The sequence below is a fragment of the Micrasema longulum genome, unplaced genomic scaffold (genome assembly GCF_059751315.1).
Source record: "Micrasema longulum isolate JH-2025_06_02 unplaced genomic scaffold, ASM5975131v1 h1tg000163l, whole genome shotgun sequence".
NCBI classification, from domain to species: domain Eukaryota; kingdom Metazoa; phylum Arthropoda; class Insecta; order Trichoptera; family Brachycentridae; genus Micrasema; species Micrasema longulum.
Window position 1 is genome coordinate 1,383,365 of NW_028277368.1, and position 16,260 is coordinate 1,399,624.

Below are 16,260 nucleotides of genomic sequence, written 5' to 3' on the forward strand. Positions count from 1 at the left end.
TATATACTTTTTTACATTTAAGTATCATGCAAAAATAAACACGAATGCAAATCGTTCAGAACAATTTCATTGGGAGTTTCGTTATAATTTTAAACTTTTACGGTAAACGTAATTTGTAAGTGAAATAAACAACTACATTAATTTATTGTATTTTTTTATATGAGAAAATTGTCAAATAAATTAAAGCTATAGTACTCACGGACGAAGATGTTGGACATGAGGGTAGCAGGAAGGCAGAAGACGATGACCAGAATATCCGCCAAGGCCAGGTTGACGATGAAGTAGTTAGTTACCGTACGCATGCGCGGTGAGCGGAACACCACGGCGATCACAAAACAATTACCCACAAGACCCACGGAAAAAACCACGAGATAAGCCACGCAGTACACGGCAGTCATAATTGCATTGTGGCGATATAAATAGTCCGGTGCCCCCGTGGCGTTAGCTGCAGCAGAAGGCCTAGTGACGGTCAGGTCAGCTAAAGACCCCGTCACCAGCTCGGCCAAAATGTGGCTGCTGGGCTCTTCAAAAGGAGACATCGCACAAATCTTCACGTCAACATCACTTAAAATCGAATATTTTTATTGTGAGTTAAATAAAGCGTCAAACCTATTACAAGCATCACAAAAAACACAATCAAAATTATTTTTCAAAAGTTTGTAAGTTTGAAAAGTTCGCTAAAGTTGTGGCGAGCGCTTAAGGGTGTTTCGGAACCGCGTCCGTTAGGTGTGCACGGAGAGGCGTCCCGGCGCTATGTGTTCTGTACGCTGGGTTCGCGTATAGCGTCGGCGTCGCTCGACGCCTGCAGTGGCGTTCCGACCTCCTTTAGGGGGAAACGCAAGCGCACCAACGGCCATTTGTTTTGGATTCTCAACTGATTGCTTAAACATTAAATTTTGTATAATTTATCAATCTACTTTGATAAAACCCTCGTGGCTCAAATCGAGTACATGCTTGCTAAGATTTCGACGTACGAAAAACATTCTTTTAAAAACTTTATCCGAAAAGAAGAATGGAAATTTAAAATACTTAAAGGCGTTTTCTTATACGAAAAATCTCACTTGTGTACATCGATAACAGTTTTATTTATCTAACTTAACATTGATTAAAACAAAATATTGAAAGCACCCTGTCTTTTCCAAAATACATTAAAAATGCAGTATCTTTATTAGTTTAGAGCTTAAACAAATAAAATTACTTTTAAATAGCAAAAAAAAATCAATTATTTAATGAACTGCAACAAACGTTATCTTCTTTTAACAAACTGAACAAAAATATTAAACCTACTCAAGCTTTTATTGTGTCTAACTATTAATATTTATGTACCTCTTTTCAGTCAATTTGTGATCGATATAAAACATTGTTTTTTTAATGTTTTAAAATGTGTCTCTTTGTTTGTAATTGTACTGATTTAAGTGGATTTTTATTTAATAACTTTTGTATCAGATTTTAAATTGGTTATTTATTTTTTTATTTGAAACTCTTGATTTACCTTTCTCTTTTTTTCTGTGCTTTCGTAAAATATTACGTCGTAAATAATAATTTATGTATAAAAAAGCATAAAAGTATTAATTTTTGAAATTCACTTCTTAAAAAAATAAGATTCCAGAATTAAAACACAGTACAAATTACATAAATATTGATAAATATATTTAAAAAAATTAAACAACAATAAAAATTAACTCGCATTACGAATGTCTTTATTTCATACATTTGGTTCAATTAGCAGCCTCTGTGATGTAATGACTAAGGCATTTGACTTACGCACCGGATTCAATTCGCTGCGCTATGAGAAGACAAACTTGTTATTTACGTTTATATTCCACCGCCGCGTCATCGGATGTAAAACATTGTAGATAACATTGTAACCAGGGGTGAAATTTTGATTCTTTTTTACCCCCTGGAGAGTGTTTAAATTTCTTTTGGCCATATTTTGACAAGCTCATGTGCTGTTCTTTAACGGCCAACTGAAAAACTGGCGTTGCGGGTTTAATCGAACGTAGTTATGTAGAAAGCAGCCAGTCCACTGTTTTGAAAAAAAAAATGATTCTCGTTTTATCGAATTCAGGACTTTTGTTATGTTTAAAACAGCCAGGCCGCTTTCATACAAAAATTGTAATTATCACATTCTGAAAATTTAATGATGTCGAAATGTCATGAAAATGAATGTCATTTAATACATTCAGAATTTGTATGAGGTTTCATGCAATATTAGATTTTGCTGTCATTAAAATAATTGAATCTAGTCAAATAAATAGTTGTTAAAAATTTGTAGGACGAAAAAACGAATGCGTGAATTATTTATCATTTGCCAAAGTAAAAACATATTACAAGTTTTGTGTAGATTTTATTATTCACTCTTTTCACAAAAGTGCTATTATCTCAGTCTTACTTTTCTATGGCTGGCTGCTTTCCACATAACTGCATTTAATTACCGTCAATTGCGAGGTAAAAAAAAACATACAACAATTTTTTTCTCCGTTGGTCAGGGTGTTTAATTTATAATTCATGACTTCGTTCTTTATCTTTTCTTTCCTACTTGCTGGCAAGCCTATAAAATTAAGGCTTAGCGGGTTACTCCTAAAAAAAACTGATGGTTTTACATCAAATGATATATAAAACTATTTAAAAAACGAAGAAAAACTAATACGGTTTTGTCTATTCAATCCCAAGTGTTTTGGGTTATGCTTAAGGTTACAATTTTTGAAACGAAACCATCATATTTAATTTCAGGTGTTCATATTTATCTGACGTTTAATTACCAGTGTGACCAGATATGAAGCAAAGTGTTAACGCACTCAAAAAATAAAAATCTCAAAATTTATCACTCTCAAGGGGGTAGAGAACATTCAAAATAGCACCCCCGGTGACGAATCTGTAAATTAAATACCCTATGACCTGATTTGTATAGGCGGAAGTTTACAATATTTCAGAAATGATGTGGTCTCCAGAAAAATACTTAATTTCAAATAATCAAGAGTATTTTAAGTATGTCCAAATGTTTGTTGTCGGCCTTGTGGTGTAATGGTCAGCGCGTTTGTTTGCCTACCATGCAAGAGGTCTCTGGTTCGATTCCCGAGATGGTTGACATGAAATATTTTTTTAAAAGGGTATTTTCACACTAGAATATTTCATAGTTTCTGGACTGGTACCTGAAATGTAAAACTGATCATCTTACCTTCATGTAGCAAAAATTATCAAGATGCGCTGCGATTGGTGTACCAATGCAGCGCCCTGTCACCTCACAACATTCTTTGTTTTGAGAATAGGTGTCACAGAAGAATTTTGGATGTGCGGTGGTTTAACTTCGTAAGGAATGAAGTGATTAGAAAACGGACGCAGCAAACTCCGGTGACAACTGTCATCAAGCGGAGGCAATACGGTAGGCTTGGTCATGTGCTGCGGACGCCTCTTGAGAACTTTAACCACGCTTGCCTACTTTACCAGGCATCAGGTTCTCGATGTCTTGGACGTCTAATGCTGACTGTTCGTTGGCAGCTCGAACCTCACTTGGAAGGATGCACGGGAGCTGGCAGCCGACAAAGATGATTGAAGGATCTTCATGGACACCATTTGCTCCAACTTGGGAGCGGACATGGAATGGTGATTATGAAATTTTATATAATTATAAGCATAAAAACAGTGACTAGGGCCTACAAAGAGAAAATCCAAACTAAAGAAAACGCTCGTCATCGTATTGCTTTGAATATTATTTCTAAGATGTAAACAGCTAACTAAGAATACTTAATATAAATTTAAGCACAAACAAACCATCACGCCGTTTCTGTAGGGGTAAGTAAAGAAGTTAGAACGCCATGACACTCAGTCAATGCGTACATACCTCGTTTCCTTTACATTCATGTACCGTTCCGCGGGCTATTCCGACTTTTGACACATCCAGCTTTAAGTATTTGTTTAATTTGGTCATGCCATGCCTTTCTTGGTCTTCCTTCTATTCTGCAACCATCAAAATTTACATTGTAAATCTTTTAAGCCGTTTTATTGCTGTGCATTCGCTCCACATAACCAAAACAATGCAGAACTCCTTCGTTGGTTTGTCGTTAATGCTCATCTTGACCTTACATAATTCACATAAAATACCTTACATTGAGAGATTGCATACCGTTTTAACACAATAAATTGCGTTCAAAATCTTTTTTTTTTGTTTGTGACAAAAACATATAGAAGAATATATCTCAGATACAATTCTAGGTTTGATTCTCGGCGGGATTTTTAATATTAATAAATAATATGCTTTTTTCTGCCCTGGGTGTTTTTTTTATATATTTTTACCTGTGATTGGGCCCCGCGGCCTTTCAACCCAGATTTTTAAATTGCTTCTACAATTAACAATTTTGCCTATTTTTGAAAATTCATATTTTTAGTCAACTAATTAATCTTCTAAATTTTATGTAGAAAAAATGTTTGAAAACATTTTTTTTATTGTTGCGTGTGAGATTCATCCATTTTTTCTAAACGATAAAAAATGTTTGCGTTTTTATTACTAACTAATACATTTCAATTTGGACCATTTTGACGAGTTATGTAAATAACGCACTCTTGAAAATCAAATTGAGGTAGAGCGGGGTTCGAACCTTGGACCTTTAATTCGTGAGTTCGTGACACTAGCCACGAGACCACGACTCGGTTCTTGTCGATAAATAATTTTAAATTTGCACAAATTATTTTAATATATGCAATATTTGAACAGATGCGGTATTAAATACAAAGATGACAATTCTGAAAATTTCAGTTTGGGAGTTAATGGAATTAGAAAACAAATGTTCGGCAAAACAATAAAAAAAAACACCATTGTCCCAAGTTTTACAAATAATATATAATATGGGACTACCACACCAGTCACCATTATTCACTATACCTGTCACCCTTAGTGCTTTTATTTATATTTTTAGTAATTTGAAAAATCCGTTCTTCTTTCAATGTTAGCTTCATGTACAGATAACGCCACCAAATAATCAAATAAGCTACTTGACTGAGAGGCTAGGTTGTTCATAAAAATGCTGGCATTCAATCAAATAGCAAACGGATGCTTGGCCAAAATGCTGAAAGCAACATTTAACGAAATTGCTGAAAGTCGCTTAGCCTCTTTAATTTTATTTGAATTATTTTATTAAATTAGGTTAGGTAGGTTGAGTTGAGTTTAATAAATGATTTTTAATTTTTATAATATTGAGCTTTCGTAATTAATTCTGGAACCAATCAATAAATAAAAGTTTTATTTTTATAATTCAAGTTACAGAACATATTCAATAGAAAAAAACATGAAAAAGCTAAAGATATACAAAAATAGGAATAAACGTATTTGTTTATAAATTACCTTAAATCGAAACAATTACTCAGTGGGAAAAAGGAAAAAAGAGGAAAAAGGAAAGGAGGAGAGATAAAGGAAGAAAAAAGAGATGTTTCTTCAGACGTGATTTAAACAGAGATAATGTGGTAACATCTTTTATGGTGGATGGGAGATGATTCCACAGTCGAGCCGCATGGACACTTTATGAGTTAGAGAAGAGAGAGGAATTGTGGATTGGTATTAAGAGAGTGCCTTGAGAATTAAAACGAAGAGGTAAACCACGAACTGATAATCGTTGAAATTTTTCACGCAGGTATAAAGGAGCGTTAGGACTATAAAGTAGATTGAACAGAAGTGAGAGGGACTAATAGTTTCTCCGCTGTCTAATTTTGGGCCATTTCAGTTTCCTACGATAATTAGAAATGTGGTCATATTTCCTAAGACTAAAAATGTACCTTATGCATGTATTCTGAAGTCGTCATTTGATTAAATGCTAACAATTAATGAACAGCATAATCACCCAATTGACTGGCTGATGTAACTATTTGGTGACGACATATTATACATACTCTAATCTGGTCATAAATTTAATGAAAAATGATTTGTTTTTGATATTGTTGATTCTGTTTCGTGCTGCTGCGGTTATCTTAAGCAATCTTTTGAAAACATCCTCCGGTCCTTCATCCTCTTTCTCTATGAATACCGCATTTAGTTTCTCGCTACTATCCGTGGTCCTGTTATAACACCTATCTAATATACATTTGTGGTGGCCTTCAGAAATTACTTTTATTTGTCGGCCTCGCGGTGTAGTTGCTAACACGTTTACCTACCATGTAAAAGGTCTTGATTTCCGACATTGTTGACATTAAATATTTATTTAAAAAAAAGTTTTTTTGTACTTCAATATTTCAAAGTCTCTGGACTGGAACCTGAAGCGTAAGACTGATCATCTTACCTCAATTTAACTAAAATATTTCAGAAACTCTGCTATTGGCATACAAATGCAGTGCCGTATACATTTCAAGGTGCGGAAAGATAATGATGATGATTGATATTGTTAACAGTAATATTTGTGATATTTAAAAAAAATCTGATTCCTCTTATAACGAATGAGTTTTGTGATAAATTTTTGTCAAACTTTAAAGGCAACAATAATTTGTAAATGCAAGTTTCACTGCCATCTGTGGAAATTTCTGTAAAGTTGACCACTCTTTTTCTCTCTGTTTAGCTAGTTCAGTAAAAATTCTGTATTTGTGGAAAAATCTGTACTATTAATCTATCGTCCTCTAAAAATTATATTCCCAAAATATTTTGGTATTTTTTTTATAAATTATTATAAAATACACATAGAATTCATTGTTTATTTTTTTTAAGACGATATATTTATACGTGCATTAAAATTCAAATTGATTCAAATTCATAATAAAAAATAAGAGTGATACTCAAAATTTTTTTTTTAAATATATTCAATTCAATTCAATTCATATATTGTAAATATAACATTTACATTACAAACATATATTCAATGCGTACATATTATAAAAAGTTTAAAAAATACACGAAAGAGACTCATGTCAAAGTAGTGGGAGAATTCTGCTCCGGAAAACCGCTTCGGATACATGGAACAAATCAATATCCAGAACGATGTTGTTCAGCATAGCGGTAGCCCTTCCAACACGCATAACCATAGGCAGGTTAGTCCTGAATATCGGAAAATGAAACAATCTATGCTGACGCTGTCTTAGGTAATTATCAGGAACGAACAAACCAATGCTGATCATAATCTTAAAATTATCTATCGTACCGCGCAACAATCGATAAAAATGTGTAGTCAAATTCACATTCCTTCTAGTCTCTAAACTGTTGTAGCCAAGCCTACCCTGGAGAAACTCGGTTGGATAGAGCCAAGGATAATACCCGCACTCTCTTGTGTAGAGATATCTCAGAAACTTCCTTTAGATTTTCTCTATCATAAGAGAATACTTCAGTTCATGTGGCCCCCAAATCATCGAGCCACTCTCGAGTCTACTTCGCACCAATTAGTTGTAAAGAGTTCTCAGTACGCGGGTATTTTTGAAAACCCTGGCAGTACGCTGAACAAATCCTAACATCTTCAATGCATTACCACTGATTGTTTTTATTATATTAACCGTCTAAGCAAAACCACAGCAAATAAACAATACTATTTTGCAACTAATAAATAATGTATTAAACACATAAAAGTACAATTAATATTTTTATCGTCATATTTGATCTATTATTATAAGATATTATAGAACGCTATTTTTAAATAAATTATACGGAAATGGATAAATACATAATGTTAAATTTTTATAAAAACAATTTTTATTTCCATCCTATAGAAATAAACATTAAATTGTCACATTGCAAATTGAACACGTTGTCAATAAATCTTTCAAACTAGTTAGATCTACTCGTATAAACCGAAGCACAACTTTACTCACATACAAAATATAAGTTACCATAAAACTCTCCTCTGTTCCCTAGTTGGCAAGGACTTGAAGTATTTATTTTTTATCTGGTTTTCATATTATCATATCACTTTAACATCGTTTTACAAAAAAAAAATGTTGCATGATTAAGCTTTTCAAAAAGCGAACATGCGTATAATGAGCTAGAAACTATCCTAAATATACCTTATCTCCAAGATCTTTGAAATAAATCCAAACTGTTAGTCCTATTTAAATATCTTTATTCACTCGTTGATGCACCTGAACTACTGCGTCCTATAAAATTTAACGTTCCAACAAGCAACCTTTCACAAAACATGCATTTTCATACTGAAAACAACAGAAATAATTACATTTTTTACTACACCCTGACTTAAATTCTTAGGGACGACAACAAATATCCCAAATTTTATTTCTTTGACTTTTTTCATGCGGTCACTGAATCAATTTCGACTATTTGTTTATTTATTTTATTTTAACACTTTATATTGTTGTTTTTAATACTGATTTTGTATGACTGTATGTTTTCTAAATAAAATAAAATAAAAATAAAATAAAATAAATAAAATATACATATACATATAAGGGCGGGCATATTGCCTTAAAGCTATTTCTTTCTACCTACCCAAACCGTTCAGTCTGAGAAAATTACAAGGACATGGACATATTCTAAGGAATTATACTGAATCTTATAATTTTATTCAAAATTTAAAAAAAAAAAAATTAAAAAAAATTAACACTTTACTATGAAGAGTGGAGAGGAGATGGGAAGGAAAGAAGAAAAAGAAAGGAATAACTTGAATTTTCAGTCTTGATTGAAATATAAATAAAGAAAAGACTTCTCTAACATTAGTGTGTAGATCATTCTACAATCAAGCTTCTATGATGAAAGAGGAGGCAAAAAAATTAGAGCGGTGAATAGGTATGAAAAGGGTTCTCTCATTACTAAAACGAAGAGATAGTCCATGTTGTGATATAGGTTGGAAGAGCTCTCTCAAAATATTACAAAATAAAAAACGCATTTTTATTATTTGATTCTTAGAATCAAAGGTAGCTTTATTAACAAAATTGCAATATTCCCATCATAATAATAATTGGTCAAGCAAATAATATAATATTATTTAGGTACAAGTAACATGCCTTACTTAAATCAAGTACTTTATTGATTTAACTAAAGTTTAAATGGTTGTTATTTTGTTGGTAACACATAAAAAGGTTATATAAAAGTATAAGATTACATGTATGTAATAATAAAGTACGAGTAGTGATCTAATAATAAATTGCACGTAAGTATCCACAAATCACAAATAACCTTTGGGTTCGTCTAGGTTCAACACTTTGAAGGTCACTATCACGATTTTTCGTAGTAACAATCTCACATTTAATCCCCCGTGTGTACTAACATAGCTCGTATATACATAGGTATAGGATGGCACAGTGCCTTAACTTTATCGTCGAGTCAAAACCAAAATCTAGAATTATATTCATGTGGAGTTTTGCAATATACTCGTATGTATCTATTCCACGAATGTCCGTTTAAGCAAGATATTTTTTTTTTCATATTTATTTATCCTTAGAAATCCAGTCCCATTTTATATGAAAATTTTCAAAAAATATTCGTAATCAATTAAGGTTTCAATATCAAGTCAGCACCATGCTAAGGAACTACTTGACCCGACGATACATTGTTCATCGATAAGGTAAAAAATAATTTTAATTTATGTGATATACAAGCATAAAATTTCAAAACTGCTTATTTTACACCAGTATATGAAGGCTTTGTAAGAAATCCGGCAACATAAATGATACCTATTAGAATATTTTACAAGATAATAAAAAAAAAAAATTACAAATCATGTACATGTATTATTGCTTCAGTTCGATTATACATAAAATCGAAATTAAAATAAAAATGTTTTTACTTATAATTAATATTTACATGTTTATTAAAATATGACAAAACTTAAAATAATTACTGATATGATAAAAACATTTTAACCACAGAAGTGACATTGAACGAAATGTTCAGGCAACCAAATTTTGTGATTTCATGTATAAATTTCCAAAACATTTTAAGTTTTTTACCAAACGAGGTAATTTTAAAGTATAAAAAACTATCAATTTAATATAACTGTTATTTTAATAGTAAAAATACATATTAACATACCGTATCTGGGACTACTGATATTTTTTGCGCTAGAACAAAGTGGACTTCACATAAAATATATTTTTTATGACGAACGCAGACTTCGTTGTTTTATTCACGTATAAAAAGCTTATTGTGATAATTTCTGAATTCTCAACTTCAAAACGACAAAAAATGGACTATTTTCAAACGTGAATATTTTCTTAATCAACTTCTTAAACTTAAAAATTTACAAAGTTATTAACACGACGTCAACGAAAAAAGCTATATCTTTAGGATGTCGAAATGTCTGTAGACAAGGCTAAATTCCATTCTCTATATTTCAAGAAAGTAAGTTATCAAGGAAAGCATTTTAAAATAAAAAATATTTTCTCTCTCGATTGCAAAAAATTCAGGAAAAAAAAAATCATTAATTAAACAAATGAAAATATGAAAGAAGATTAGTTTTTCGGATGTCGCTTAAAATATCATTAAAATATTAAACATATGTCAGAGAATAAAGTTATCGTCTCTCATTTCCTAATATTATTAACTATGGAGTGTTATCAAGAAATATCTACAATAAAAATTAATATTAATATTGGCAGTACGTATTTTTCTGATTCCGGTAAAATATTGCAAGTGTTTTCAAGGAGCAAAGTATCAATTTTTGTTACATTGGACATCTAATTATATAGGTATACAAAATTAAAAATCCATAGATATTTCATATCGTTTCGGCATAGTTTTATAAAAAGAACTTAATTATTCATTTATATGAAGCTTAATATTATTGTAGTATATATTATTGGTAAAAATAATATTTTTATGATTTGACACATTGACGATTTTTTTTTTATAAAGAGTCCTAAGCGAGTTTATTTTAGTACTACTCTAAAAATCTATCAACTGTGTAATCTGAGTACTTTGATTTTATGACTATCATATCTCTAGACTTCTATGACTATTATGGGTCAAAAATTTTTTAAGACCTAGTCATCAAACCTCAAACTAGGGGAGTGTTAAATTTTAAAAGGAATCCATGACAGTATCCCGCAGTTTATATATTTACAATGTACGGATATAATTAAGCCCATACATTAAATACAGAAAAAACGTTGTCTGTCATACGCCCATAATGAGGAAGTTGAGTGTTTATTTTTAAATTGGTTTCTATGCACCTGTTGCATCAAACTAATCAAAAGAACCATTTTATTTTATTTTGAAAATCCCCGCCGAATCTTTGAAACTACACCACCCGTGACGTCACGAGTTCTGGTTCTGAAACATAACTGATTGGAAGCAAAGAAATGGGTTTAAATGGCGTTTATTGTACGAACTGCTGATTTCCAAGCATTCTACGACATCGTTTGACGATCAGATAATAGGAACAACAAATAGTTTTTTTTGTTTCTGACGTTTAAAGGTTGAGCCTCGTACGATTATAATTTGGGCCTAAGCACGCTAAACGTCGAAAAACATAACTACCCGGAAACCGGAAGTCTGCTTCCGGTTACAATCATGATCGCCCATGGTTGCCAACACAACATAAAAATACTATAATTAATGTTCTATTGCAAACACGTGGTCACAAAAACGCGTTGTTGAAATATAATAGAAAGTCGCAAACTTTGCATTTTAATTTCAACCATTTTGGTGTGTTTTTTTATGCATTTTCGAAAAATTATTAAAAACTCTAAAACTAAGCCAGGCATTTTATTTAAATATTGTTGCGTATCGTATTACCAGTGCTTTGATTTTTATATTTTAAAATGACTCCGCCTGTGAGAACAAAAGTTCTCTTTGGTGAGTTGGCTTCCAGTAAACCGGAAATCTATCCAAATACTCTATTTACTTATGTTTGTGTATACTACATTTGTTTATTCGGAAGATCTAGTGACTTCGTTCAAAGAAGTGCGTTTTTTTTAAGGAACTTCACGCTACTGATGCAATGCTTTAATTTTTACTCATTTTATTCAATATAAATCATTTTTTATATCCAACTTTCTGTAGCACTGAACTTTCTCACCGCGTGTAAGAAAACATTTATTGTAACTTGTAACAATTTCCCGGAACGTTCAACTCCTTTATTACAAAATATACTATTTAACTCCTCGCGCAATAGTATAAAAAGCAATTAGCAAAAGACAGAACAAAAGAAATGCAAAAGGTACATCAACTCCCTGAAGAAAATATTTTGGATACATTGTTTTTCTGTGAAGCTACCTCATATTTAAGGTCTAAAGCAATATTTAAGGACAGTTCACTAAAAACATATTTCATTTTCGCTTCGATTCTCAATCTTCAGCTATAAACGGCCGCTAGCCCCTGGGCGAGCCAGCCGCAGTAGAGCGGACCCTCGGCAAATGTCTTCCTCGTCAACTTCACTCTGGTCGTAGTCAACTACGGGCTCCTTCAGGGGCGGAGCGGCCTTACGGGGACGCCGCTTCGGGTGCCTCCGCAGGATGGAAGCGTGCAGACTCGTCGGAAGCGGTACTGAAGTGGGGGTGTGACTGGGCACTTTAAGCGAACGCCGAGTGGCGTGGGACGACTTTAAGGAGTCTTCGTAGCTTCCACTAAAAAAAAAACAAAACAGTTAATTTGATAAAAATCTTCTGATTTTGGTGTGAAAATTCTGGATTCTAACATATGTAACTATGAAAAAAAACTTTCGAGTTTTATTTTAATCATAGGTGGCCAAAAATTTAACAACTCCGGGAGACCTGCTTTCGAATTTTGTTAACGGTCTGCTTACACTGAAAGAAGTTATTTAAATCCAAAAATAAGTTAAAGTTAAAAATAAACATAGATTATACCAAAACCAATTCAAAATCAGGTTATTTTAGTCTTCTTTGCAGTCTCGATCCTCGGGATTGGTTTGCAGCAAAGTCTTGCATCTCGTCCTCCACTGTTTATTATTTTCTGCAGCCTTCTTCAGCTCAACGTATGAGGCGCAAATCGAATCCTCGCACACATTTTCTCAATACATACTTACTTACGTCGGAGGTGCCCTCTGTGATTTGTCCCCTAAGCCATTTCCTCTATAAGTTAAGGAGGAGACCCTCACGAGCCTCTCTGAGATGGTTTGGTTTTGATAAGGTGCCTCCCTTCTTTTATTGTTCTGATAACCTCGCCATTAGTGATGTGGTCTCTCCAGGAGATTCTTAATATTCTTCTGTTACACTATATTTTAAAGGAATCTCTTTTTTTTCAGAACTCATATTAAAATCATTCAGCGTCTATCCGCTATTTGGCGAGTGGCGTGATCAGATAGATAGTGGAAAACATTTTGATTTTCATACAGTTTTGAAAAGTTTAGTTGTATTCCCGACATATTTACAAACCTATAAAACATTTGGTGAGTCTAATTTTACTTCGTGCAAATTCTCTATGTGCAGTGCAGAGTGTCTTAATAGTTTTTTTTTCGCCAATGCCTATGTTGATAAAATTTATCATTTAAGTACTTACCAAAGTATAATTACGTTTGAAGAACATAGTAGTGTTGTATATATTGCACTTTTAGGATGAAAACGACTTAACTAAAAAAAAAACTTTAAATGAGTTGAGATCATAAAACGACTTCAATGATTATAGTTCATCTTTCTGCATTTAAAAATAAAATTCGGGTTGGAATCGGACAAAACCGTTACATCGGTCTCTTTATTACTCAGAAAATTAATATTCCTCGTCAGTACGGAAGCGACGCAATCAGTGTTGTGTTTACATTGCTGTGTGAAGGACGCAACGCCGACAAACATATACTGACCAAAAGTCGGTTAAGTCAATTTTACTTCGATATAAATTGAATGTTAACTTTATTTTTTAAAACATTAAAACGACTAATTTAGCTTTTTGATTGTTTCGTTCCGACTTACCGATAATCTAAGTGACTTATTTAAGTTGATATCCTTTTATTATTAAAGTTATCGATAATCTAAGTGACTTTTTTACGTTAATGTCAATTTGCGAATAAATAAAAACATGTGTTTGGTGACCTGATTTGACCTAATAAAAATTATATCACTATCTTATTTATCAAAGTGCCTTTCATGTTTTTTTTTTTGCAATCTAATAATGACTTTTCAAATAAATGTCTTGTTAAAACTTATAATAATTTATTGTTATTACCCTTTTTTTCATAGATTCATAGCTGAAAGCCTTCGGTATAATTTTTAACTCAAAATTTTGTTCTCGCTTCGAAAAGTACGAAACAATTAAAGAAATAATACGAAAATGTCACAATTTACATTCTTCTTTTGGAATTTCTCAAAAAGTTGATTTTTTTAGTTGAGTCGTTTTCGTCCTACAGGTGCAATATATACCTTCATGTATTAATAAGCATATTTATGAATAATAAAAAAAACTTATCTTCTGTGTTTCTGCGTGCCTTATATATATTTTGTACTTAATAAATAAATAAAAAAAAAGAACAATATTTTTAGAATTGGCTTATGTGATACATATCGTTTCAAAGTTGCAGCCAAACTCTGAATATATACATTAGTATTTTGCAGTATGCATTTGTGTAATCGGTGAATGTTTAGTTATCTACGCGTATATAATCTGTTAGGTGTGAATCAATTTAAATTTTAATTTTTACTGTGTTACATATTGTGCGGTATTTTTATAAAATTGCTTTGATTGTGTCTTAATCAGAGTTTTTTATGTAAATTTTTTCAACATTAACTACACTTATAAAAAGCCTTTTTGAAAAAAAAACACACAAAAAAGGCAACCTCTGTGTTTTAGTGGTTTAGATGCTTAATTCACGCACGGAAGGTTTCGGGTTCGAATCTGGGTGAGAACACGATTGTTAAAATGTAATTTTTCTCAAGCCTGGGTGTTCTGCGCTGTAATTTTTCACTGTAACTGGCCTGTTACAAAACAAAAAATCATTACTTAGTGTGAATTTTCAGATGGGCAACAATAGTTATTAACTAGATTTATTTGTGGCTTGGATATAAAAAGGCCAATGTCTTTCTTACTTTTGTTTTGTACGGGGTCGATGTTAATTAAAATTTATATATTTATAAATCAGAGGTTCCCAATCTTTTTCGGTTGGCGGCTACTTAATTAAAACTTACCTTTTTAAAAGTGATTGCCCATTTAACTCAAATCTCGGAATAAAATTGGATTTATGACTTTATGCAGTTATGCATTTGGAAAGAAAATAATGAATGACTCGAAAGTCGCTTAATTCTTGGAATTTTGTCAGCATATACGAATTTGCCGAATTGTTTATTCAAATATTTCACGGCGCTCTTATGACGACACCGCGGCTCCTAGGGGAGCTCTCCTCACACTTTGAGAATCGCTGATAGGTATATATAATAAAGTTTTTTATATACGCATATACAGATGGTTATGTTCTTGTTGGTTTTCAAAAAAATTAAAATTTTCATAAAAATGAAAGAAAACGGCTAAATACTAAATCAACAATGTTTTGAATATGTCCAAATGCTTGCAGACTGGCTGGATTTCCTCTCTAGGGATATTTAAATTTGTTGCAACTGAGGGAAATCATTTTTGAGAAGGGAATATGGGAGTCTTGGTATTTAAATGGCTAACGACCTGTCATTGGCTGGTTTAAGTAGCCACTTTACACACTGTTTAACATTCACCATTCTGCCTATGTTTGAACATCCACATTTCCTCAACTCTTCCATCTGTTGAATTTTGTGAAGTAAAAGAGATGAAACCTTTATCATGTGGGTGAGATTTATCTGGCTGAACCAATGCACCTACTAGGCAACGCCTTTCCAATTTTCCAACAATTTTCCAATTTTGTATACTTTTTCTTTTACCGGGAAGTTAATTTTACAATGTTCTGAGCATGTCCAAATGCTTGCAGACGCCCTGTAAATGCCTAGACTCCCATATTTCCTAGTCAAAAATGTTTTCTTTCTCTGTTGTAACAAATTAAAATACTTTCTCTCCCGATTTACGACATTGGCCCTTTAAGATCCAAGCCACAGATATATGTGCCTATTCCAAATGTGCTTAATATTTCTATCTAATTAATCACAATTATATTGATGTTTTTTTTTCCTCTAAGTGCATCTAAAAAGGCTTTACTCATAAAATATATCATAGGTAAGGTTGAATAATCTTTGCAGTTTTTTTTTTGAAAGCGTATCTTGTATGTATTGTGCTGGGTCCATCTATTCCGTACTGGGTGTATCCATTTAGTTTGTGCAAGCAGTGCCTTGGATACTACAAAATGAGGATTGCGTACAATAATTACTTGGTTCAGGGTCTCTCCCTTCCCCGGGCGAGGGGGTTGGTTGGCCAGCCGCGGGAGGGGGCAAAGCAAAATGCATACTGCTGATAGTAACTGCAAACACCACAAATAT

At 32.5% G+C, this 16,260-nt stretch overlaps 2 protein-coding genes across 3 annotated transcripts in view; both read right to left on the minus strand.

Moving 5' to 3' along the window:
* Positions 1-422, minus strand: part of LOC148284045 (neuropeptide SIFamide receptor-like) — a 219,531-nt gene extending 219,109 nt beyond the window's left edge. Inside the window, exon 1 of the mRNA XM_088242750.1 lies at positions 200-422. Coding sequence (XP_088098876.1) covers positions 200-398 — 199 coding nt within the window. The 5' untranslated portion in view covers positions 399-422. The remainder of the gene's footprint in view (positions 1-199) is intronic.
* An 8,381-nt stretch (positions 423-8,803) lies between these two features.
* The window catches only part of Cad89D (cadherin 89D), a 97,664-nt gene continuing 90,207 nt past the window's right edge, over positions 8,804-16,260 (minus strand). For both annotated transcript variants that reach the window (XM_088242754.1, XM_088242753.1), the window contains exon 21: positions 8,804-12,483. In XM_088242754.1, coding sequence (XP_088098880.1) covers positions 12,216-12,483 — 268 coding nt within the window. In that variant the 3' untranslated portion in view covers positions 8,804-12,215. The remainder of the gene's footprint in view (positions 12,484-16,260) is intronic.